Source organism: Salminus brasiliensis, chromosome 3 (genome assembly GCF_030463535.1).
Source record: "Salminus brasiliensis chromosome 3, fSalBra1.hap2, whole genome shotgun sequence".
NCBI classification, from domain to species: domain Eukaryota; kingdom Metazoa; phylum Chordata; class Actinopteri; order Characiformes; family Bryconidae; genus Salminus; species Salminus brasiliensis.
The window spans coordinates 21,973,394-21,999,036 of NC_132880.1; the positions used below are offsets into that span (position 1 = coordinate 21,973,394).

General features: G+C 41.2%; 2 protein-coding genes across 2 annotated transcripts; one reads left to right on the forward strand and one right to left on the reverse strand.

Annotated features, from left to right (window-relative positions):
• Window positions 1-6,777: 6,777 nt before the first annotated feature.
• On the reverse strand, window positions 6,778-10,187 carry crabp2b (cellular retinoic acid binding protein 2, b). Its single transcript, XM_072674670.1, has 4 exons — window positions 10,013-10,187; window positions 8,788-8,966; window positions 8,441-8,557; window positions 6,778-7,172 (listed from the first exon to the last, which is right to left on the reverse strand). Exons 1-4 carry the CDS (start codon window positions 10,092-10,094, stop codon window positions 7,122-7,124), a joined length of 429 nt encoding a protein of 142 aa, XP_072530771.1. The 5' UTR covers window positions 10,095-10,187; the 3' UTR covers window positions 6,778-7,121.
• A 9,970-nt stretch (window positions 10,188-20,157) lies between these two features.
• mrps21 (mitochondrial ribosomal protein S21) lies at window positions 20,158-22,831 on the forward strand. The gene is made up of 2 exons (XM_072674671.1): window positions 20,158-20,271; window positions 22,332-22,831. The coding sequence occupies exons 1-2, from the start codon at window positions 20,189-20,191 to the stop codon at window positions 22,510-22,512; spliced, it is 264 nt and encodes an 87-aa protein (XP_072530772.1). The 5' UTR covers window positions 20,158-20,188; the 3' UTR covers window positions 22,513-22,831.
• The last annotated feature ends 2,812 nt before the right edge of the window (window positions 22,832-25,643 follow it).

Consider the following 25,643-nt stretch of genomic DNA (forward strand, 5'->3'; position numbering starts at 1 on the left):
GTAATGATTCCTGTGGATCTATGGCTTCTCTCTCTCTCTCTTGCTTTATCTCACTCGCCCTCTCTTTCCCTTGAGTTTTCTGATAGAGACATTACAGGAATGCAGAAACATATGTACGGTTCCACCACATTGTTAAAGAACTAACCCGTACTATAAACTGTCTTTCTGAGCGGCAACATTTTTCATGAGAAACTGTTGGTTTTGATGAGACGTATGCATTGGTGTGCTTTAAACGCGTGGAAATCTGATCTAATCTGGTCACTATGGGTGTGTATACTAATGAGAAGTGTAAACGGAATCCGGATACACAACGCATGTTAGTGCCAAGTGTAAACAGAATCCGGTGAAAGTAGATACAGATTCTATCCGGATACACAATGTATGTTAGTGCCAAGTGTAAACAGAATCCGGTCAAAGTAGATACAGATTCTATCCGGATACACAACGTATGTTAGTGCCAGGTGTAAACGGAATCCAGTCAAACTAGATCCGGATACACAATGCATGTTAGTGCCAAGTGTAAACAGAATCCGGTCAAAGTAGATACAGATTCTATCCGGATACACAACGTATGTTAGTGCCAGGTGTAAACGGAATCCGGTCAAACTAGATCCGGATACACAACCAATGTTAGTGCCAAGTGTAAACAGAATCCGGTGAAAGTAGATACAGATTCTATCCGGATACACAATGTATGTTAGTGCCAAGTGTAAACAGAATCCGGTCAAAGTAGATACAGATTCTATCCGGATACACAATGCATGTTAGTGCCAAGTGTAAACAGAATCCGGTCAAAGTAGATACAGATTCTATCCAGATACACAACGTATGTTAGTGCCAGGTGTAAACAGAATTCGGTCAAACTAGATCCGGATACACAACGCATGTTAGTGCCAAGTGTAAACAGAATCCGCTGAAAGTAGATACAGATTCTATCCGGATACACAATGTATGTTAGTGCCAAGTGTAAACAGAATCCGGTCAAAGTAGATACAGATTCTATCCGGATACACAACGTATGTTAGTGCCAGGTGTAAACGGAATCCAGTCAAACTAGATCCGGATACACAATGCATGTTAGTGCCAAGTGTAAACAGAATCCGGTCAAAGTAGATACAGATTCTATCCGGATACACAACGTATGTTAGTGCCAGGTGTAAACGGAATCCGGTCAAACTAGATCCGGATACACAACCAATGTTAGTGCCAAGTGTAAACAGAATCCGGTGAAAGTAGATACAGATTCTATCCGGATACACAATGTATGTTAGTGCCAAGTGTAAACAGAATCCGGTCAAAGTAGATACAGATTCTATCCGGATACACAATGCATGTTAGTGCCAAGTGTAAACAGAATCCGGTCAAAGTAGATACAGATTCTATCCAGATACACAACGTATGTTAGTGCCAGGTGTAAACAGAATTCGGTCAAACTAGATCCGGATACACAACGTATGTTAGTGTCAAGTGTAAACAGAATCTGGTCAAAGTAGATACAGATCCTATCCGGATACACAACGTATGTTAGTGCCAGGTGTAAACAGAATCCGGTTAAAGTAGATCCAGATACTATGTAGGGTGTAAACAGGCCCTTAGCCAAACCAATGTGGGTTAGAACCTGATTGACTTTAGACTATAAACAGAGAAACAACCTTCTCTGCATAGCTGAATGTTGATGCAACCATTTTAAGTCAATGGAATCATTGCACAGTATTGCACAGTATATTCCAGTGTGTTGCGGTTCATGCAGTTTTAAAGTGGAACGGTACTACAAAACAGGACATTATGCAGGAGATAAAGTCGTTCCAATTTTAGCTTATCCATCCAATGGCATTTTCCAGACTCCTGATATTTTTTAAATGTGTCTATGTAGATTTTACATTGATGGGACTGGTGACAGCGTTCAGTGTCCAGTGTTTGGTACCAAAGTTAGCTTAGCACTGAAGACGCAAACTATAAATATATGCATGTCTTGGCTGATTGGCTGCATCAGGGCTAAAAGATAAATCTCTATTCCTTTTAGTGGATCAGCTCGCAGGAACTGACCTGACTTTGTGCTCTGAGACACTCTGTTCCGAAGAATTAGCCTGTATTGTTGGACCTAATCGAAGTGCTCCTGCAGGAGCATGAGAAAACACTGTCTTTATTGTCTCTCCCAGACTATTTAAAAGAGCCAGTTAACCTGATGAGGGGCTACGTGCACACACACACACACACACACACACACACACACACACAGGGCTTGTTTGAGTTCAAGAGTACCCCTGAGATTTTTTTGTGCACACAGTCTCTTTCTTGCACACACACACTGGACTGGAACCTTAACCTTGAATGAAAACTCAGTGGGCTTCTCAGTGTGCTCTGCTGTCTGGCAGCCTGGAAAAACCATCACAGCTGCAGACTGAGAAAATACAGAGGACTTATGAACTCAGAGCCTGTGTGTGTGTGTGTGTGTGTGTGTGTGTGTTTGTACGAACACTATCAGGACAAAAGCTAGCCTACAATCTACACTGTAAATCTACACGGTTCCCAAATGTTTGCATGCTACTGTACATACACTATATGTCCAAATGTTTGTGGACACCCCTTCTAATGAACGCATTCAAGTGGCACCTATTGCTGACACAGATGTGCAAATGCGCAAACATGCACAGCTTGTCTAGTCCCTGTAGAGAAGTACTGACAATAGAATAGGCTTCTATTCGGAGCAGATAAACGTGAACCTACTGCCACCATGCCTAATAGCAGGCGTGGGCTAGAGGGGTACACAGACCCCCCTTACAGCATTGAGCTGTGGAGCAGTGGAACTGTGTTCACTGGAATGATGGATGGTGCCCCATCCAATACTTTTGGTATGAGTTGGGGAGTTGGGAATGAGGTGGGGCACTTGCTGCTGAATGCAATCAAATCCTTACAGCAACGCTCCAAAGTCTATTAGAATCTTCCCTGGACAGTGGAGACAGTTACTCCAACGAAAGCTGGATGAGCTCATTTTTAGCTGGTGTCCCAATATATTTGTCTAAATGATGTATATATAATACATACAAAACATATTATTAAATTTGGGTACTTGCATATGTATAATATAAATGGGGCACATAGGTATGTGTGTGTGGGGGTGGGGGGGGGGGGTGAACAGAGGGTAGAAAGCGGTGAACCCACACTGACTCTGGTGAAGCTCATTAAAACTTCATTGTGTACCAGACAATCATTAATCATGTCAGATCAGAATAAGACAAAGCTATGTTAAATGTACCGGAATGTCGGGGGGAAGGGGCAATCAACCCAGAAGCCCCGAACACAAACACTGCACTGTACATGCTAAAGCTACAGAGGGAGAGAGAGAGAGAAAGATAGAGAGAGAGAAATAATGAGAGGCGTTCTCTGACCTCATAGCGCAGTAACTAGCTACAGATGTTCTGATGAGCAAAGGGAATATAAATGCTCAAAACTATGAAATTATTTTTCTTTCTTTCTTTCTTTCGGTCACTCTTTCCCTCCAACCACTCCCATGTTCCTCAGACCTCACTGCCAAAGCCCTTTCGGAAAAAACAGGGTGTGTGCGAAAAAATACGGATTTATCGTGGCCAGTCCAAACTGGAAAAGGCTCAGAGAATGATAGAAAGCAAGTAAGCAGATGACGGTTACCTTAGAGAAAGGAAACATAGAAGAAAAACAATAGAATGACCCTCAGAAAGATACGAACAGGTCAAGAGCAAAGCAAGCCATCATTCAAATACCCAATAGGGCTGTTTAAATTTCAGACGATTCATAAAAAAAAAGTCTATGTAAGCTGACTGTATCTGTATTTGACTAAAGGGAAATTCATTGAAATGTACATGATAAATCACTTTTTTAGAATGCTCTTGATCAGCCTTGATGTCCGATAATCGATATGTTTGCTTTTTGAGTTCAGAATGGAAGGTGATAGCCTAACACTGCTAACAAGCACTAGATCTAGACTGTCCCCAAACTCAATAAAGTCTGTGGGCCCTGTCTTACACCTTGCGCAAGGCGTGTCGGGATGCTCATTGCTATCTTACACCCCGCCGACAGCCTGTTTCACACCTTCCGCCTGCAATGGTGCTCGCGAATATATCTATGCCGATAGGGGTGGTGGTCTAGAAATGAGGTAAATTTCTGGCGTATTGCTGTCTTGGCAGCGGAAAACACAGGTGCTCCACTGACTGAAAACAACCTAGGCAGACGTTCATTGCTATCTTGGCAGTGAATTGTCAACACAGGCACAAAGCCAACGCGTGTACACCCCTGATTGTTACGCACACATTTCCGTACTTTTCCTGTTGTTACGATAGCAAACACAAACTGACACACCCTACGTCAAGCTGCGCGGTGTGTGGTTGACGGCTCACCTAAAGATAGGGCCCTAAAGATAGGGCACATAGGGCCCTGTGAATCAATTTTAGTGTGCTTCAAAATGTATCAAAAAACTACATAAACACATTTAATAACATAGCAATTCGGAATTATACGTGCTATAATTAGACTTGGACATGCTATGAAGAACTACACGATGTGCTATAAGGAAATAGACATGCTATACTTAGACTCAGATATGCTATAAGTAACTATAAGGTGTGCTGTAAGAAATTAGCCAGGCTATAATTACTTAGACGTGCTATGAGGAATTATAAGGTGTGATGTAAGGAATTAGACATGCTATACTTAAACTAAGACATGCTATAAGGAACTATAAGGTGTGCTGTAAGGAATTAGACATGCTATACTTAGAATTAGACATGCTATAAGGAACTATAAGGTGTGCTGTAAGGAATTAGACATGCTATACTTAGAATTAGACATGCTATAAGGAACTATTAGACGTGCTGTAAGGAATATGAAGTGCTATAAGTAGACTTAGACGTGCTATAAGGAACTATAAAGTGTGCTGTAAGGAATTAGACATGCTATACTTAGAATTAGACATGCTATAAGGAACTATTAGACGTGCTGTGAGGAATTAGACGTGCTAAATTAGACTTAGACTTGCTATAAGGAACTATAAGGTGTTCTGTAAGGTATTACACATGCTATAATTAGACTTAGACATGCTATAAGGAACTATAAGGTGTTCTGTAAGGAATTAGACATGCTATAAGGAACTATAAGGTGTTCTGTAAGGAATTAGACATGCTATAAGGAACTATAAGGTGTTCTGTAAGGAATTAGACATGCTATAAGGAACTATAAGATGTGCTATAAGGAATATGATGTTCTATAATTAGACTTAGACGTGCTATAAGGAACTATAAAGTGTGCTGTAAGAAATTAGACTTGCTATAAGGAACTATTAGACGTGCTGTAAGGAATATGAAGTGCTATAATTAGACTTAGATGTGCTATAAGGAACTATATGGTGTTCTGTAAGGTATTAGACTTGCTATAAGGAACTAAAAGACGTGCTGTGAGGAATTAGATGCGCTATAATTAGACTTAGACTTGCTATAAGGAACTATAAGGTGTTCTGTAAGGTATTACACATGCTATAATTAGACTTAGACATGCTATAAGGAACTATAAGGTATTCTGTAAGGTATTACACATGCTATAATTAGACTTAGACATGCTATAAGGAACTATAAGGTATTCTGTAAGGTATTACACATGCTATAATTAGACTTAGACATGCTATAAGGAACTATAAGGTATTCTGTAAGGTATTACACATGCTATAATTAGACTTAGACATGCTATAAGGAACTATAAGGTGTTTTGTAAGGTATTACACATGCTATAATTAGACTTAGACATGCTATAAGGAACTATAAGGTGTTCTGTAAGGTATTACACATGCTATAATTAGACTTAGACATGCTATAAGGAACTATAAGGTATTCTGTAAGGTATTACACATGCTATAATTAGACTTAGACATGCTATAAGGAACTATAAGGTGTTTTGTAAGGTATTACACATGCTATAATTAGACTTAGACATGCTATAAGGAACTATAAGGTGTTCTGTAAGGTATTACACATGCTATAATTAGACTTAGACATGCTATAAGGATCTATAAGGTGTTCTGTAAGGAATTAGACTTGCTATAAGGTTTGTGTTACTCATAAAGGCCTCCCCACCATTCAGCTCTTTCAAAAAGTTAGTTTCTGGTTTTCTAGACTGAGGTAAGCCATACCATGTTCTAGACCTTTTTGATTTGTCTATGTGAAGAAAATGAAGCTCTGTGAATGCATGAATTTACAGAGATGAGATTGATATTTGTTAGCAACAAAGATCGGCCACATCTGAGAAAAGTAATATATTGATATTACTTTAAATAAAACAGCCCATATCATGGAAAGTTGCATTTTTTCGTTCACACTGTTCAAGTTTCACATCGTTCACGCCCCAATCCACGCTAAGCGAGCTAAAACTAGCTCATATTACCAAGGCCAACATATTTACCTAGTGCCTAGTCACAGATGACAACAGTTTAGCCCCGCCCATTCGCACTACAGTTATAAGCAGTGTTACAAACGTCACACAAACATCATTAACAGATAATAAATACATAAGACAAATGCAGGACATGGGCTCGTTATGTTCATACAGTGATTTTAGACTTAGATTCAGCGAGGACAGAGGAGGAAGGAAGGTAAGGTCCTCATTTTTTTGTTACATAAGCAGTGACTTAGCATGCAGAAACATCTGTTTGTCATTTAGCGACTGCAGTACGACCAACCACAGAATTGTCACTGTCAGCGGAGCCAACGGATTTACCAGAAGCCGAAAAAAAAGGCCACTATGCATGTGTGTGTGTGTGGATGTTAACATGTTTTATTGATCCTAAACCTCATATAAAATAAACCCATGCAGATTTTCACTGTTGTGAGCCGGTAGAAACTGTTGAACGCTTCACAATAAATACAGTTTTTGCATTTGATATCCAAGTGTGAAGCCAGGAAGTACACACACACACACATCCACACTGAAACACAAAACACACACACACACACATCTCAGACACACCCAAGGGTCCTAATGATGCATATAAATGGGGGGAAGGTGCTGTCAGTGACAATGAACAACCATATAAGTGAGTAATTAAAAAAAAGAGGGCCGGGATGTAGCTAGACGAGCCATTGGACCATCGGGCCGACCCCTCACTCTCGCTCATACACCCGGGTGCAGACAACATCTCCTGCACTCATGGTCTGAAACAAAGCAAAGACATAAGAAACAGACATGAATTCCAGCACACGTAGTTGGGCTAGCAGTCATATGACATGACTAGTAGTTGGGCTAGCAGTCATATGGCATGACTAGTAGTTGGGTTAGCAGTCATATGACATGACTAGTAGTTGGGCTAGCAGTCATATGACATGACTAGTAGTTGGGCTAGCAGTCATATGACATGACTAGCAGTTGGGCTAGCAGTCATATGACATGACTAGTAATTGGGTTGGCAGTCATATGACATGACTAGTAGTTGGGCTAGCAGTTATATTACATGTATAACGGTAGACTTAGCAGTCATATGATATGAATAGCAGTTGGGCTAGCAGTCATATGACATGACTAGTAGTTAGGTTAGCAGTCATATGACATGACCAGCAGTTGGGTTAGCAGTCATATGACATGACTAGTAGTTGAGTTAGCAGTCATATGACATGACTAGCAGTCAGGCTTTACTTACATACAGCATAACTAGCAGTTGGCCCAGCAGTCATATGACATGACTAGTAGTTGGGCTAGCAGTCATATGACATGACTAGTAGTTGGGCTAGCAGTCATATGGCATGACTAGCAGTTGGGTTGGCAGTCATATGACATGACTAGCAGTTGGGCTAGCAGTCATATGACATGACTAGTAGTTGGGCTAGCAGTCATATGGCATGACTAGTAGTTGGGCTAGCAGTCATATGACATGACTAGCAGTTGGGCTAGCAGTCATATGACATGACTAGTAATTGGGTTGGCAGTCATATGACATGACTAGTAGTTGGGCTAGCAGTTATATTACATGTATAACGGTAGACTTAGCAGTCATATGATATGAATAGCAGTTGGGCTAGCAGTCATATGACATGACTAGTAGTTAGGTTAGCAGTCATATGACATGACCAGCAGTTGGGTTAGCAGTCATATGACATGACTAGTAGTTGAGTTAGCAGTCATATGACATGACTAGCAGTCAGGCTTTACTTACATACAGCATAACTAGCAGTTGGCCCAGCAGTCATATGACATGACTAGTAGTTGGGCTAGCAGTCATATGACATGACTAGTAGTTGGGCTAGCAGTCATATGGCATGACTAGCAGTTGGGTTGGCAGTCATATGGCATGACTAGCAGTTGGGTTGGCAGTCATATGACATGACTAGCAGTTGGGCTAGCAGTCATATGGCATGACTAGCAGTCAGGCTTTATTTACATACAACATAACGTGCACTTATGTAATCAATCACAATGATTAGCTAACCAGAATCAGCTCTCCGTCATTGGTCAGCTCACGTGTCCAGGAAGTCTTGGGCCCCTCGCCCTTCTGCAGTGTTTGCTCACATGTGATTTTTCTGTCTGTCTCCCATTTTGGAAAGCTCTGAGGGGAAGAACACAGAGATAAAGCAGTTAGCTGATAAACGTGTAACAGATTCTTTGAAAGGCGCTCCTTCTCATACACTGCATAGCCTAAATGACAAACAGAGATTAGACTAACAGAGGAAACATCTGTTTCCATCTGCTGAATATATTTTAAAATTGTGGTGAATTCTGAAACGGAAACGCTGTTCTCAGAGATCTAGATATCTATGAACAGAGGCGCAAAGTTACCGTGCATGGCCGTCCATCCACAGTGGTCTCGCTGAAGGACTGTCCCACGGTAAAGGACACGTGGGTGGTGCGTACACTGGTGGAGGTCTGTATGGAGAGGGTCTCACCCTGCTGGGAGATCTCCACGGAGGGCTTGGACGCGGCTGCTACTGCAATCTTCCTCAAGAACACATTTACACCTACAGAACAGACAGACACACACACATAGAGAACGAGGGATGGGGAATGAGAGGCCATTCACACACAGCCACATCAAAAGACTCTCTCCTGGGGTAGATTTCCGCACCTTAATGAGCACACCCACGCCAATTGTGATGGAAAGCATTCCCCCTGAATATTCCTGGAGGTAATCAAAAGCCATTCCCCCACTTTGGGAAGGCCAGGGAGCGCTTGATTCATTCACAAATATCTCGCCATGCCTGGGGTTTCATTACAGAGCTTATTTCCTTGAGGGGGGGGGGGGGGGTATTTTCCCAGAAGATCACCGAATTCCAGCTTTTCTTCATGAGGGAGCCATTTGTCCTGCCGTGTTGATGATGGCCAAGATTTGACCTACAAGCGCTGAAGCAAATTAGTCCCGAATTCCTCATTACAATGCTTTCTAACGGGGAGGAAATTTACCTGACAATACTCAACCATTACTCGCTCTTTTTATGGTCTGGCTCCCCCAGACTTACTGAACTGGGATGTAAATTGCAGTGGAGACATTATAGCCCCATAGGCAAAAGCACAGCACCTCAGTCAACTGCCCTAAAAGCCTTTAGAAATGCTAAACTGATACAGACTAAGAAAAACAAGGCCGGTCATTGAACTGCACTGAATTGTGTTAAGCCCATTTGCTGTAACTCTGATTACAGGCTACACAGGGCAAGACTTTAGAAAGATAGCAGCCTCAAAAAGCCTTGGTGAAAGGAAAGGCAATGTTAAAAGACTAAATTAATCATTCGAATCAACCATGATTGTTTAATTCAGTGTTTATTTGAGATGAACAGAACTATGGTATCTTGTTCCCACGTGAAAAAAAAATATATAATTTTTTTTGTACAGCTACTCAGGGACGGTGGATTAGTAAAGAATCGTGTTCACATGTAATTAAACATATTTGATTTGATTATTAACAAACATTGTCCTTCAGGCGATTAAACAATGATAGATTTATTTAGTAATAGATATATGTAATTATAAATATACAAAACTAAATAAACACATAAGTAATAAAACCTACCGAGTGCTTTCAGCAGCTCCTCGAAGTTCTCTGAACTTTTGATTTTCCAGGTTCCAGAGAAGTCCGTGACTTTTCCCTCCATGGTTCCCTCTTTCACTGATGGCTGATTCCGTTATTACTTGCTGGCAGAAACTCGGACGTTTTCTTGTCCCTTTTCTTTCAGGAATCTCCTCCTCCTCCTTACTTTCTGTCTCTGTGTGTGTAGATCTGCCTTCTGAATGCAGCTCTCTCTCTCTCTCGCCCTCTCTCTCTCTCTCTCTCCTTAGTGTATCTGTAGCTCTCTCTCCCTTTCTCTCTCTCTCTGGTCTATTTTCCGTGCTTATGTAGATCTCTCTCTCTCTCTCTCTCTCTCCTTAGTGTATCTGTAGCTCTCTCTCCCTTTCTCTCTCTCTCTCTGGTCTATTTTCCGTGTCTATGTAGATCTCTCTCTCTCTCTCTCTCTCTCTCTCTCTCCTTAGTGTATCTGTAGCTCTCTCTCCCTTTCTCTCTCTCTCTGGTCTATTTTCCGTGTCTATGTAGATCTCTCTCTCTCTCTCTCCTTAGTGTATCTGTAGCTCTCTCTCCCTTTCTCTCTCTCTGGTCTATTTTCCGTGTCTATGTAGATCTCTCTCTCTCTCTCTCTCTCTCTCTCTCTCCTTAGTGTATCTGTAGCTCTCTCTCCCTTTCTCTCTCTCTCTGGTCTATTTTCCGTGTCTATGTAGATCTCTCTCTCTCTCTCTCTCCTTAGTGTATCTGTAGCTCTCTCTCCCTTTCTCTCTCTCTGGTCTATTTTCCGTGTCTATGTAGATCTCTCTCTCTCTCTCTCTCCTTAGTGTATCTGTAGCTCTCTCTCCCTTTCTCTCTCTCTCTGGTCTATTTTCCGTGTCTATGTAGATCTCTCTCTCTCTCTCTCTCTCTCTCTCTCCTTAGTGTATCTGTAGCTCTCTCTCCCTTTCTCTCTCTCTGGTCTATTTTCCGTGTCTATGTGATCTCTCTCTCTCTCTCTCTCTCTCTCTCTCTCTCTCTCCTTAGTGTATCTGTAGCTCTCTCTCCCTTTCTCTCTCTCTCTGGTCTATTTTCCGTGTCTATGTAGATCTCTCTCTCTCTCTCTCTCTCTTTTTCTCTCTCTCTGGTCTATTTTCCGTGTCTATGTAGATCTCTCTCTCTCTCTCTCTCTCTCTTTCTCTCTCTCTCTGGTCTATTTTCCGTGTCTATGTAGATCTCTCTCTCTCTCTCTCTCTCTCTTTTTCTCTCTCTCTGGTCTATTTTCCGTGTCTATGTAGATCTCTCTCTCTCTCTCTCTCTCTCTCTCTTTTTCTCTCTCTCTGGTCTATTTTCCGTGTCTATGTAGATCTCTCTCTCTCTCTCGCTCTCTTTCTCTCTCTCTGGTCTATTTTCCGTGTCTATGTAGATCTCTCTCTCTCTCTCGCTCTCTTTCTCTCTCTCTGGTCTATTTTCCGTGTCTATGTAGATCTCTCTCTCTCTCTCTCTCTCTCTCTCTCTCTCTCTGGTCTATTTTCCGTGTCTATGTAGATCTCTCTCTCTCTCTCTCTCCATCTCTCTCTTTCTCTCTCTCTGGTCTATTTTCCGTGTCTATGTAGATCTCTCTCTCTCTCTCTCTCTCTCTTTTTCTCTCTCTCTGGTCTATTTTCCGTGTCTATGTAGATCTCTCTCTCTCTCTCTTTCTCTCTCTCTGGTCTATTTTCCGTGTCTATGTAGATCTCTCTCTCTCTCGCTCTCTCTCTCTCTCTCTCTCTCTCTCTCTCTCTCTGGTCTATTTTCCGTGTCTATGTAGATCTCTCTCTCTCTCGCTCTCTCTCTCTCTCTCTCTCTCTCTCTCTCTCTCGCTCTCTATGAACTCAAGTTCTGTAGGCGGCTCGTGGGTTTTGTTTGGTGGGCGGGGCTTACACTCCGCGCGCCCTGCGCTGCTTCACCGAGAGCAAACGACAGCTAACGGCCGAAGTTTACCACAATTCACTACAGTACAGTACAGTACAGCACAGTACTGTCTTATTAACAGCTAATTATTCAGCCTCTCATCCTATAATGAGTTTAATCATTTAGATTTAGCCCGACAAGCATTAATCCAGTATTAAATATCACAATTTATTCCCATTTTCCTAAGTGAACACAGATCACTAGTGTCTAAAAAGTCTTTTATACTAAAAGTCTGTTTTTCTATAAACACAAAAAAAAATACACACAAAAACACCTTCTTAGTGGCTGTTCTGTTAAATAATAATAATAATAATAAGCATTTTCTCAGACTTTCCTTCCAAATGTATTCTCATTTCTCCACTGTTTGCAGTTCTTTTACTTCACCTTGAGTTCACATCCCCATTCTCCCAGCTGTAGTCTGCTGCACCTACTAAACAGCAGATGGAAGGCACAGCGTAATTATTTTTATACTTAATTATTCTCTCGTCTGCAGTCCTGCCAAAGAAAATTGGTACTGAATTAAGAGAATTTTAATTGCCGGTCCTGCATTGCACATTGTACTGACCCAGTGAAGCAGCCAGACGCAAAGTTGTTTGCCCACACATACACACAAACGGAGCAGTGCTTCGGTCTTAGCATTGCTATAAGAACGTTAGCTGATGTTCTGTCGAGTTGTCCTACTATATCGAAATGTCCTTCCGTAGCGCATATTTATAGATATACTGTGTATACTATTGTTCTGTATATTGTGTATTGTCTGTAAATTATATGTCGCTGTATATTGTTTATACTAGAGAGTCCCTAAACAAATTCCTTGTGTGTGTGAACATACTTGGCCAATAAATCTGATTCTGATTGTCCTACCACAGCGCGCATTTACAGATAGAGAGGCAGCAACTCATAGGGAAATTACACAGCGCGTTATTTGTTACTTTTTCTGCTTACACCAGCGATTTAGTAGAGAAATGGCATTAACGAAATTACTCTACAGGTAGCTAGAATAATCTGATAGACTGCTATGCACACGTTTGAAACATATTTTGGACGATTCTGTACAAACGTGCACAATTATATAATACAGTTAAATCAAGCAATTAACATAAAAACACAATAAAACATATTATAAATACCATATTATAAATACTGCACTGATGAAATGCGGAAAGTCCAGGTAGGATGAAATTATGGGCGGGCGGCCAAGCACATGAATCATGCCGTAATACTGATGTGCGCATGCGCAGTAAGCATTGGTAGGACAGTTCAATGGGTAGGAGATATTGTTTGAAATTTCTTGGGTGGAGATACTTCAAAGAGGGTGTTTCAACTCTTATTCTAAAAAGAGTTTCACCTTCTCTGGTGTAGGAACAGGAGCACATCCTGAGCTAAGTAGGATTTCTCACCTGGGTAGCCTACATGAAACTGACAGGGTAGTCCTGTCCTGTTGTCCTGTTTTGTGGTTTGGTAGGCACTGCAGATTACCCAAACGTAGGAACACAAGCATTGAAAACGGGGGTTTTTCAGAATTTGTCCTCTTTAATGAGAACAACTACTGCTCCAGAATACTGATAAGGAAGTAAAGTGCCGACCTGAGGAGGATGGGTCCTCCTTTCGAGGGAGTTTTTTCGTTCCCACTGTTGCCACTAGCTTGCTCAAAAGAGGCTCAGACCTGGATCGCTTTTGTTGTAAAAAGCGCTATATAAATAAAATTAAATTGAATTGAAAGTCCTTTTACTCACCTTTTACTCATTTTTTCCCTCTACATTTCTTATTGTGTTTAATTTAATAGCGTTAAGTTGGTTGTGTTGGTAAGTTTGTCTGATTTTAGACCAAAGGGATTAAAAAGATAAGAGTAAAATAGTATAAAAATCACATACAAATGTAAAAACTTCAAATAAAATACTAGCGAAACAAGTTGTCCGACACACACCATGGTTGTTTTCTGGTAAATCTGCAGGCTAGAAGTGTCTACCCAATTATAGTGCTCATTTATGAATGATCTTTATATTAAGCACGTGATTGTTTATCTGTTTGGGGAAATTATGTCTGTAGAAGCTTTACGTGAGTACAGGCTTTAGACTACTCTACTCACCTTTGCTAGAGTATGCATGTCAGTGCTTGTTAGCATTCAAACCAAACTGCACAAACTGATGTTTAGTCCATCTTATCACTGCTTCTCATCTCTGCTGTTGTCTCCTGTTCATCAGGTCTCCTCGACCTGAAGCCTACTGTCCCTGTTTAACAGCGACATGAGGAACGTAAATCTCTCTTTCATGGTTAAGTGGCTCTTCTAGAGTCCACCGAACAAGAGCCACCAGCATAGAGAAACGGTAGACAGCGGTTCTAACCATGTTAAAACTGTATAATCATGCTCTTAGTTCTGCATTTCGAAAAAGCAAAGTATTGTTCCGGGACGTCTCAAGCAGAGAGGCCCATTTTTAATCTCTGGCTTCCGAAAGAGAGCTGAGGAGCTGTCCATAGTGTGTAATGGAAACAACACATTGCCAGTGCTGCTTGATTTAATGATCTCTCATGGGCCCTGAATAAACCGTAGTGTACGACATGACCTGTCACCCCAGCCAAAGGAAGTCACAGCATGCTCATAAACCAGCGAACACTGTGGCGACCGCTCAACGCAAACAGTTACCGACACTCTCTCCCCGTCGCACAACAACATTGTATGTCCATGGAGTAACTGCGCTGCGACTGACGCACAATAGAAAAGTGTGCTAATGAGCTGAGCTAAAGAGGACTCAGCACTTCACTGTGAACTGAGGAAGACAAATGGAGACACCAGTGCAGCACTCAGTTATTTGGCTTAGCCTTTAGTACTACGCGTGTTTAAAGGGGAAACTTCACCACATTTTCCGAGGCGAGTCTGTGGGCCATTTTTTGCAGCAGTACAGTGTGAAAGCAAACTCAGAACCTTGCCAAAATCAGAGCCAGGATTTTTTTGACTAATTAATCAAAACCCGTTACAAGAACCAGCACTGCTAGCTGACAGCCTGAACAAAGGGACTAGTTCGATTGGACGCAAATGTCAACGCAACTTTCTGGCCTTAAACTGACACAAATCTGATTTATCTGTGATGTGTGTATGATCTTAGATGTATCAGATGTGTTCAATATTTATAGAAATATATGTGTATTTTTTATTGCACATAAACTTTCACGTTCAAAATGTACCATGTATTTGCCAGCATTCCTTGAAAAACCTCATTCAATACCATCCTCCCATCCTTTAGGTTTAACAAATTGTCCAGTTCCTGCTGATGAACCTCCACCTCCACAAGATGAGACTGACACCCCAATACTTTACTGTTGGAAGGGTGTTAATTGAAGAATGGGCAGTGCTGAGTTGGTGTCTTTTTGCTTAGCTAACACATACCACAAAGCCCTATCCTGCACTTTAGCTATCACTACCACTGTGATGCTTTTGGAGGTGGCGAGAGATGGTTCCTGACCATGTTCTGTTCAAGTGTAAATGAAATGCAAACAAGGAAGCGCTGGGTGGAGGCTACACGAGGCTACAGTTAACTTTTTAGGATAGTTGACAGCATATAATATGCTAGTAGTACCGGGTAAAGTAAATCTCATCTCATCACTCAAAATAAGATTACACGAGGAGCTCCTACAGAGAGGAATGTGAGGGCCAAACCATTACGCATGAGTAAAGAATGAATATCTCTGATTTGAACAAATCTAAGGTGCACATGAGAAAAAAAAGAAAGGCCAACTGTGCTCTCTCTGACTCTGACTGCCGATGACAAGCAGCATAACCAAGCTTGAACCAACGATCCTTGGATCATTGGCACTGCCTTAGTCCACTGGACCACTGGGAGCTAAAAAAAAAAAGGGCATTTTTACCAGCATAAACGGAGAAACAATAAAGGGAACTAGACCTAGACTCACCCTAGATGTGTAAAGATATTGATAGGAAATAACACAGAGACCTGAAGGACTTTTTCATGCTTAACTGAACTACATGCTGACCATTCCACAATGAGGATGACGCCCACACATGTTTATCATCACTCTGCTCATTCCTTGCTTGCCAGTGTCTTCATATCTCTCCAGCCTCCCTGTAATCCCTCCATCTTCATCGGCTTAGAACACATCGGTACATTCCTGATGTTGAGAGCGAGCGAGACTGAGGTGCAGAGACAGGGAGAGACAAGGGGGGCTGGGCTGGGCTGGGCTGGGCTGGGCTGGGGAGGTTGGGTGGGTGGGTGGGCAGGAGAATGTCAGCCATTTCACGGTAAATGAAAGGAAATTGTTTGGAAGTGTGTAAGTGACCATAAAAAGGGTCATCTCCAAATGGAGGTGCGTGTTTGACAAAGAGGGCCGACCTGAAAAAACGTCTGACTGAGATGAAAGGCAAATGGAGAGCTCGAGTGGTCAAAGGTAGAAATAGAGGAGGTAGTGTAAACTGAGACCCCCCTCCACACACACACACACACACACCGCTTCAAATGCTCAGAGGTAATTACCAACTTCTCTTTTTTCCCCCCACTCTTCCCTTCTCACCTCCTTCTCTCTCTCTCTCTCTCTCTCTCTCTTTCTCCCTCATCCCCCCAGCACATTTCAGCAGCTCCATTTCAGCATGTCTGGCATAACTGATACTCCTGGAAAACGAACAGAGGGAAATGAGGACAGGGAGAGAATGGGAAAGAAGGGCAGAGGGAAAAAAAAGAAGGGGGGGGGGGGGGGGTGTGTGTGTGTGTTTTTAGTCGAAATGGAGTCTGTGGAAGAAGTTTAGTCTGTTTTCTTAAACTCTTGTTGAACGCTTTCTGTAAGGCAACTGCATTTCAATGAGATAACTCCTACAGTCACTCAGCACTAACCTTAATGTCTCACTGATATTCTGTGAGAATGTGTATATATATATATATATATATATATATATAAACATATTGATGAGAGTATAACATATACCAACCACTCTTCTAAGCAGAACTAGGTTTCCTGGCATGGACCCAACTTTTAAGCACAGTCCACATATGTTTTAGAAGGTTAAAGGCCAGGATCTTCCCAAGGCCATTACAAAAACCTAATGATAACCTGCTTCCCTAATGATAATGGGTGTTTGGGGTCCTGTTGGATCACCCAAGTGTGTTCAGGTTTCAACTGTCTATCTAATGTTACTACTACTACCACTAAAGAATTCTGAGGGACCATATTCGAACTGTTAAGCATGATGTTGGTTGCATCATTATTTGGATTGGTTTTCTGTCACAAGAACATTGCACAAAGTGAAAAGATATATGAAGTATACATATGATATATGGAGTTCTTCATATATCATATATCTGGGGGCAAGCTGCTACTGTTGGGCCCTTGAGCAAGGCCCTTTACCCTCTCTGCTCCCCGGGCGCTGGAGTTGGCTGCCCACAGCTCTGGGTGTGTGTGTGTACTCACTGCCCCTAACACATGTGAGTGTGTGTTCACTACCAGATGGGTTAAATGCGGAGGACACATTTCGCTGTACAGTGTACAGTGTACAGTGACAAATACGTGCACCTTTATCTTTGTGCAACGTTCCTGTGACAGAAAACCAATCCAGAGAATGATGCAACCAACATCATGCTTAACAGTTCGAACATAGGGATTCGAATGTCTCACTTTTACTCCTCCAAATATATCACTGATCACTGTGGCCAAACAAGGCCAGCTTTTTCTCAATTGAGCGTAAAACGTTCCTTAAGAAGGCTTTTTCTTGTTGCTGCAAACACTGAGCTTGAAGAGATAACAGTGACAGTTTTGGAGCAGGGGCTTCTTCCTTGGATGCTCTCAGCTCTCAGGTTATGGCCGAGCTATGGGCTGTTCCTGACCATCTGAAACCAATTTCCTCCTCTCATCTGAATGTGACAATCTGGGTGTACTTTCAGACTTTGGCAAGGTGGCTACATCGTAAAATAATAGGGGGAAAAAAGGTATGTACAGTTGTTTGATCTGATGATCTCAAGTCTGCAGTTGTACAGAAATGCCTCCAAGAGACGTTCCTTCTATAAAATCTATGATCACCCTTCTCGGATCTGCACTGAGCTCCCTGGACTTTCCCATTGTACTCCATGCAACTCAGAGAAAAATTTATTGAAGAGTATAAAAAAAAAAAATCAAAGTCAATGAACATTTCATTGACTTAAATTAAAGCCTTTATTAAGAAATGAAAGAAATATGGCACATGGTTAAAATCCGCCTACAGCAGGCCATCCTCACTAACTGAGTGACCGGGCAGGAAAGAGAATAGTGAGGGAGGTCACCAAGACACCTGTTTTCACATGAAATATTTTTTTATGTTATTTCTTGTAAGATAATACAATAAATTCACCATGATTCAATTAATGAAAGCAACAAAAGAGGGGCCCAAGGGGGTGAACACTTTTTACAGGCCTATTTCACCACAGCTGTGCAGTTATTTTACGTTAACACACAACCTTTGTTGTTCTATTGCTTTTATAGAATAAATAAATGAAGAAAGAAATAAATGATTTGAACTGAATTGAATTCAGTTAGCATTTCCTTCCGCCAAATTCTAGTTCCTTAACGAGCAGCTGGTTGCTGCCTCACAGAAGCCCGCTCACTGCACACAGCCTGCAGTTCCCTCTCCAGCTCCTTACACAGCCCAGCGCATTAATCTCCCCGCTCACAGGTTATTTTTCTTGGCCATTTGTCTTTTTCTTATTGTGTATTTTTTGTCTTCATCGGTTTCATTTTAGGTCGTTCTTGTTTTCTTAAGTTCTTAGTCAGTTATATGATGTATAGTCGTGGTGGTCGGCGGAGGGATACAGTGCTTGGTGAAAACCCTGTGCCGTTATCCAACGTTATCCATCTGCAGAGCAGGAGAGCCAGCCGCAGCTCTACACCTACAGATTCAGGCCAGCAGTTTCGAGGCGTGCCGGAGTTTTGGATAAGCTAACGACTGCAACAAGTCGTTTTACACTTTAAATCTTACTATGCCTGGATAAATGACCTAATCCAACTTAGATGTATATTTATTTAACCGAAATAAAGTTTATGTTATTTTATGAAACCCAAGATGTCTGCTGTTTTACTACAGCTCTTTCGCCTTTAGCCAACGTCTCTGCTCAGTTTGATGGTTTCTCTATCACATTAAATAGAGAATATGTCTATATTCATCCATATAACTTAGTTTTAATCGTAGAAGTTACACTAACACGTAACTATTTTTCAATCAAATATTTTAAGGAGAATCTGTAAATTCCAGACCCACATTAAAACTGTTTAAAAAAAGAAAAGCAAGGCTTTATACTGATGTTGGGATTGTTCAGTAATAAATCATTTGCTGTACAAACTCGCCTAAAACCTTGTAAAAAAATAAATAAATAAATAAATAAATAAAAGCCCCAGAATCAACAGGCAGCGATCTTCCTCCTAATGAATGACCTCTTTCCTAATAGCGTTTATTTAAAGATAAGCTCATCTGTAATCAGCTGACCTGATTATTCACAACAGGTCGCAACAACACCTGAGATGCTCTTGTATAAAACAGTAATTTAGAAAGTCTCTGAAATGACTCTGACTTGGATAAAAACAAAAAAAAAGTTGTGAATTATGATTTTAATATATAGCGATATATCTTAACTAAGCTGTATTAGGTTTAATGTAAACAACCACAACAACAACAGCACTGCTCCAGCGTCTTAATCCAGGAACCACAGCATTGCCTTAAACTGCGCTCCGCTAGGCGGCGCACGTCTTAAGCGAACGGCGTGCCAAGGAACTGCTGGTGGCAATCCGGCTCTGTAGGTGGATGCCTCTCGCTATTATTTATTTATTTATTTATTTATTTATTTAAAATATTTCATATTACATAACATGTTTTCTGCTGTTTACTACCCAATTTGTTTATTAAAAATAAAAAAGGTTCAATTATTTGTACACCAAATAATTCATTATTGAATAATCCCAACATCAGTATAAAGCCATGTTGCTTTTGTGGCTCAAACCAGTCTGGCCGTTGACCTCTTTCATCATTTTTATCGATTTAAAAATACATTTTAGCTCCTTATTAGTACATCTCACTAAATTTTCATACATTTCTAAATTCATTTATTAATGTATTTTATTTAAATAGTCATTGAGCTTGTACAGTTGTCGAACAGTAGTTCAGAGTCAGGTCGCTTCCTTCTCTGCTCAGGTTGAGGGATTTCTTTGCCTTTGGCTTGGTCTGATGGCGGAACGTTTATTCGCTGTTCGACTTTTCCGCCCGGTCGCTGGTTTTTGGACAACGCGTGGAACATGGCGAACCACCTTCGCTTCGTCGCTCGGACAGTGATGGTCCGAGGCGGGAACGTTGATGCTGCCTATAGCTCTCTTAACAGGTATTTAAGCTACACGTTTTGATGTTTTTTTTTTTTGTAGAGGTCTTGATAAACCGGCATGAACGTGCTAAGTCGTTGTGTGAGGTCATGTGACCGGTCTGACCTCAGAGCTCAACACCTGGCACTCATCAGTCTGATCATCAGTCTAATAATGTGTACTGCATCATCATCATCCTCATCCTCCTCCTTTCTAAATTCACAGCTGGTTACAGGGATGATGTGGTGAAAATGTATTTGCTGTGTAATAGACTGCTTGCAATCTATAGATCTCTCCATAATAAGCCCACAAGAAGATTAATACATAATCTAAAGCAAATAACATACATGCAGATCAACATCTAGCCACATCCAGGTGTAAGAGATCAGTAATACTGCAAAACAAAGAATTATTATATCTGCTCTGAAATAAAATGAAGCTCCTGTCAGTTGAACGTTTGCGTGCCTGGGTACAATATTACAGCTATAAGCTGTCTGTGAAAAAGATCAGGTTTGTGATGCTTAAGTCAACACCGATAGTGTACACAATGTACCACATTTACTATAAAAGGGACAGACTGGTAATTATGGAAGTCCCAAGTTTTCATGATTGAAGACATTGCAGCTAGTACGTGAACAGTCCCTGTCCACCATAACAGCCTAGTTTGCTGGAGTTGTTTGGGTGAATTTCGATTCTGTGGCAGAATTGGATTCTTCTTCATGCGCACGAGTGTTTACAGATTAGTGTTTATCATACATTTCCATTTACAGCAAACACACGATCAACGGACTCTGCTAGTGAGTTGGGACACCACCTATTAACAAGGTTCTGGGTTCACGGTTCTAAAACTGCCAATGTGTTTCCACCTAGTGTTTAGGTAAGGAACTACACCTGCACCTAATTGCACTAAGGCTGCAGGCCTCGCACAGAGCCTGCTAAACTGTCTTTACACTCATCATCTCTGTTACTACATTATATTAAGTCTATATCAGTCTTACAAAAGTGGTCAGCCGGAGGTCCTTAGGTACTGTGGGCCCATTGGCTTAAGCCCAGGTTAGCCTGTGCATTAAATTACACATGGGCGAGGCTGCGGGTTTTTTGTTCTACACTACAGGGCTTTTAAAATCCTACCCCACCCTAAAGACCTCACATTCACAGAACAAGGTATAAAAGTGTGGTAACGTTTTTTTTTTTTCAGCGTTGATTAGGATCGAATAACGGACACGTAAATCAGTCACACACACATACCAAACACTTCATTAGGAGTAGGGCCTGCTTTGCTCTCGGAACAGCGGCGATTCCACAAGGTTGCTGACAACATTTCTTTGAGATTCTGGCCTAAGTTGACTTGTTTGTCTCGCACAATTCCTGCAGACCTTTCAGGAGCACTTTCAGGCTTTAAAGCCCCAGATCTGCCAAAGCTCAAAGGTGGTCTACTGGATTCTGCTTCCATTGAGGGAACTGTGAATTCTTCAAGAGAATGTCAAAGCACCTGTCTGTGAGCTGAGGTTGAGCCATGTAACAAGACAATGATCCAAAGCACACGATCAAGGAAGAAATTTAAAGCTTTGGAATATCTGTCGAAGTCATGGAGGGACTTGTGGGGGGTTATAACTTAATCACACAGGAATTGGGTGTTGAATTTCTTATCTTTTATTGTTCTCGCAGGGTCTCGTATGTATTATTAGGTTCTGGTTAAGGATCATTCAGTGTTTAAAATGTGCAGAATGTCAGACATTCAGGCAGGCATTTGTAAATGGAATTAAATGGAAGAGATTTTTTTTTTTTAAATCTCTGCAGGTGAAGACAAGATGACAAAGGCTGAACATGGGCAGGTCTGCGCAGGCACTAGCCTGTGTTTAAGGGGGCAGATGCAGGCAGGCATGACCTTGATAGAGCGGGTGGGTGTGGCCAGGGGTGATGCTAGGTTTCGTGAATGCGGGCAGATGTGAGCCATTATTAAAGTGGACGAGTGTGGATATTAAAAATGAAGGTTGTTTAACCAGTGCATGTTTGTTCGCTGCAGTGGCAATGGGTGACCCATGCATCTCATCCTTAATCCAGCTGTCTTTTCTTGCTCCAGGGTGTTGGCGATGGACGGAGTCATTGACACTGTAAAGCGTGGCCGCTATTATGAAAAGCCGTTCAGACTCAGACAGAGGAAGAACTACGAAAACTGCAAGAGAATCTACCATACAGAGATGGCCCGCAAGGTCTCCTTCATATCAAGGACGAACAGGCAGGACCCTTGGCTCGGGTGTTAGTCGACATGGACGATGACCCCAGGTGACTTTACAGAGACAGCAAACCATGCAATCCCCTATAGACCGATCAAAGAAGACAGAGACCCCTGGACTGGCATATAGCAGTATTAGACAGCATAAGTTCCAGTATGTCTTCTAGTCCTCTTCTTTACTGGAATTCCATCAGAGTAAATGTAATCTGAGCAGTTGTTTTGATTTCGTGCTCATTTGCCATCTGTTTGTGTTGTTTCTGGACACATTGTGTGAACCTGACCAGATCCTGGATATGGATGTTGATTTCAAGCCACAATAAATTTTCTGCATGATCTTCTCTTAGAAACTACTGTGAATCTGCTGAATCTGTAGGCCATCACAAGATCTTTCTGACTTATTGGAACACATCACAGACTCTAATTCAACCAGTATGAACATATGATGACCCAATGTTTAAATAAAGCAACAAATACTAATAACTCTGGGGTAACTTACCTTCTGTAATTCCTGCTGTTACTGAGAATAGCATGGTCACATGGTATATACATGATCTGTGGGTCTTGTTAAAATGGTGTATACTTTCTAATATATGAATGAGCCTCCCAAATTATGTGCAAATGCAATTACAGAAGCGTACATGGTACAAGGAGTCCAGCTCGAATAGTGTTTAAAGGGGCGCCGTCCTTTTTGAAGGGTTTAAATGCAGCTTTCACCGTGGAGCTTAGATCAGGCCTTAAAAATCCAGCTGGACCCTACCCCAGCCGACCTGGCCTGCCCCATAAACTGTCCTTATGCCCAAGCCATATTTAAACCTGACATTAAAAAAATGACTACGTAGACCATTAGAACTGATCTCTAACAACGAAGAGTTGTTTGAATGACCGAAATCTGTTCAGAATGCTGTTAATGAACAGCATTGGCCAATATTTAAGAAATCTGTTTATTAAGAATGCAACTGCAAATGATTAAAACACCAACAATCTGCAAAATAGGCTACAAAAATGATGTGTGAATGACTTTCCTCTACTCTAATATAAAAAAGTATGTAAAAAAAAAAAAAAACATTGCATAAGTGCAACTTACATTTGCATGCAAAATAACATTAGATATTCTTTAAATAATAAAGGCCTATAATGGCCTATCAAACGTAACTGTAGTCTAATCAAAACGAATTAAACCGGATATAAGATGCTGCACACGAATAACTCTATTGCACACACTCATTTTGGATTTATGTTACATCATAAGCTAAAAAATGATTTACGAAGGAGGCAACGTTTAGCAGGCTGAAGGATTCCAGCACAGAGAGGGGCCGGGCCCGTCCCGTCCCGCTGGACGGACACACACACACACACAGCGCTGCAGGTCAGGTGGAGGAGCTCACGTGTGCGCGCCGTGCAGGCCGGCGCTGCGTGATTATAACTTAATAACTAATGCATTTTTTTTTAACGATTGTTACTTAGCTATATTGTGATTATCACGGCAGAGCTTTATATAAAAATAATAATAATAATAATAATAATAAAAAAGCTTGATCAGACAAAAACACGCCGAGCACCCAAGCAGTACAGCATTATTGATGATCTATTGAGAAGGGTTGTGTTCGTAAAACACCAGGGCCGATCAGTGTGTCACACCGTGTTCATTTTAAGCTGTATGTCATGTCTCACTGACTAATTTCCAGCGTCGGAAGAAAGTCACGCGAGTCTTGCTGGAGTTGCAGCGGAGGTTTTCCGTCATCTCGTCTTTTGGTGTGAGGTGGTCCGGATAGCGGCCTTAACTCCTATTAACGCTTTGTCCCCATCTCAACATTATGATAATATTATTATATTAATTATTAATCTATTGTAATATTAATTATAAGTCTTGGCTCGTGGTAATTTTGACGTGGACATTGTGAAGTACCGGTGGGCTCGCTCCAGCCCCAAACAGGAAGTAGCAAAGCGGCTACAGGAACATGGAGGACGTGGAGGAGACTCCTGTGAGGCCTCGTAAAATAAATATTTTTTTTTTAAAAAGGGAAAGAATAAAATAACATTTAAATTAAAAAGTAAAAAAATGAAATTAAAATGAAGGGAAATTAAACTGTAAAATAATTTAGCTAGTTTGAATACACTATTTCATCTGTGTATATATATTTGTATTTTTATTTTTTTTTGCTTATATTTCTATATTTTCATATTTTTATATTTTATTGTTTAACTTAAATGTAACTTATTCTATTTTTATTTTTTTATTTTATTTTTCTTTTGCACTTTTGCATTTTACTTCATTAAGTTAAGGTTTAGTTAAGTTTAAATGTAGATCTTTATTGTATAGCTTGATGTGGGCAGACTGTCATAAAAGCATTTCACTGCAAGTTATACTGTGTATGACTATGTATGTGACAAATAAAATTTGATTTGATTTGAATAGTGGACCTGCAGGATATTCAGTCTTTGCAAAGTCATAGTCTGTGAGTATAAACGTTGTGATTAGTGACAATTTGTCTCTAAATGTGCGTGGATGTCAGACATTAGTCTTTTACTAGTGTAAAGAGTAAAGTGTACGTCTTCCTAAAGTCTCCTAGTGTAGCTATGGTTAGCATTTGACCTCTCAGCATCCCTCCAAGTCGTTGCGGTGCATCAACTGCAGGATGACTAAATACTAGCTAGATTTACTAGACTGAATACCAGGACACTAAATACCTCAATAGAAACCCTACGATATGTATGTAATATATTTATATGACTTTACAGTTGTACTCCTTACAATACCGGTTTAAACATACAAAAAAAGGGCCTCCAGGGTCCTGACAAGAAGGTAAGTGCCTCTAGGAATGCTGACTATGCAGCGCAACATGCTAACAGGTCAGATGAAGGATCTCACACTATGCCTGTATCAGTCACAGATGTGTTTTTTTTTTTCCCCCATCGATAACATTCACCATAGGGGTCTTAGCAGGCCTTCAGGTTCAGTGACACTCATACAGGCTTGGGCCTCCTGCAGATGTTGCCAGGTCACCGACAGGAGGCTGGCTGAATGTAGGGGGTGGTGTGGGTTGGGGGGTTTCCCCTAAGATTGTAGGGCACAACTGACGCATGGCCGATATTTCCTGTCAGCTGAGCATGTTGATAGAAGACAGAGGTTTGAGTTGATGACCTTGAGCTACTGAGTCA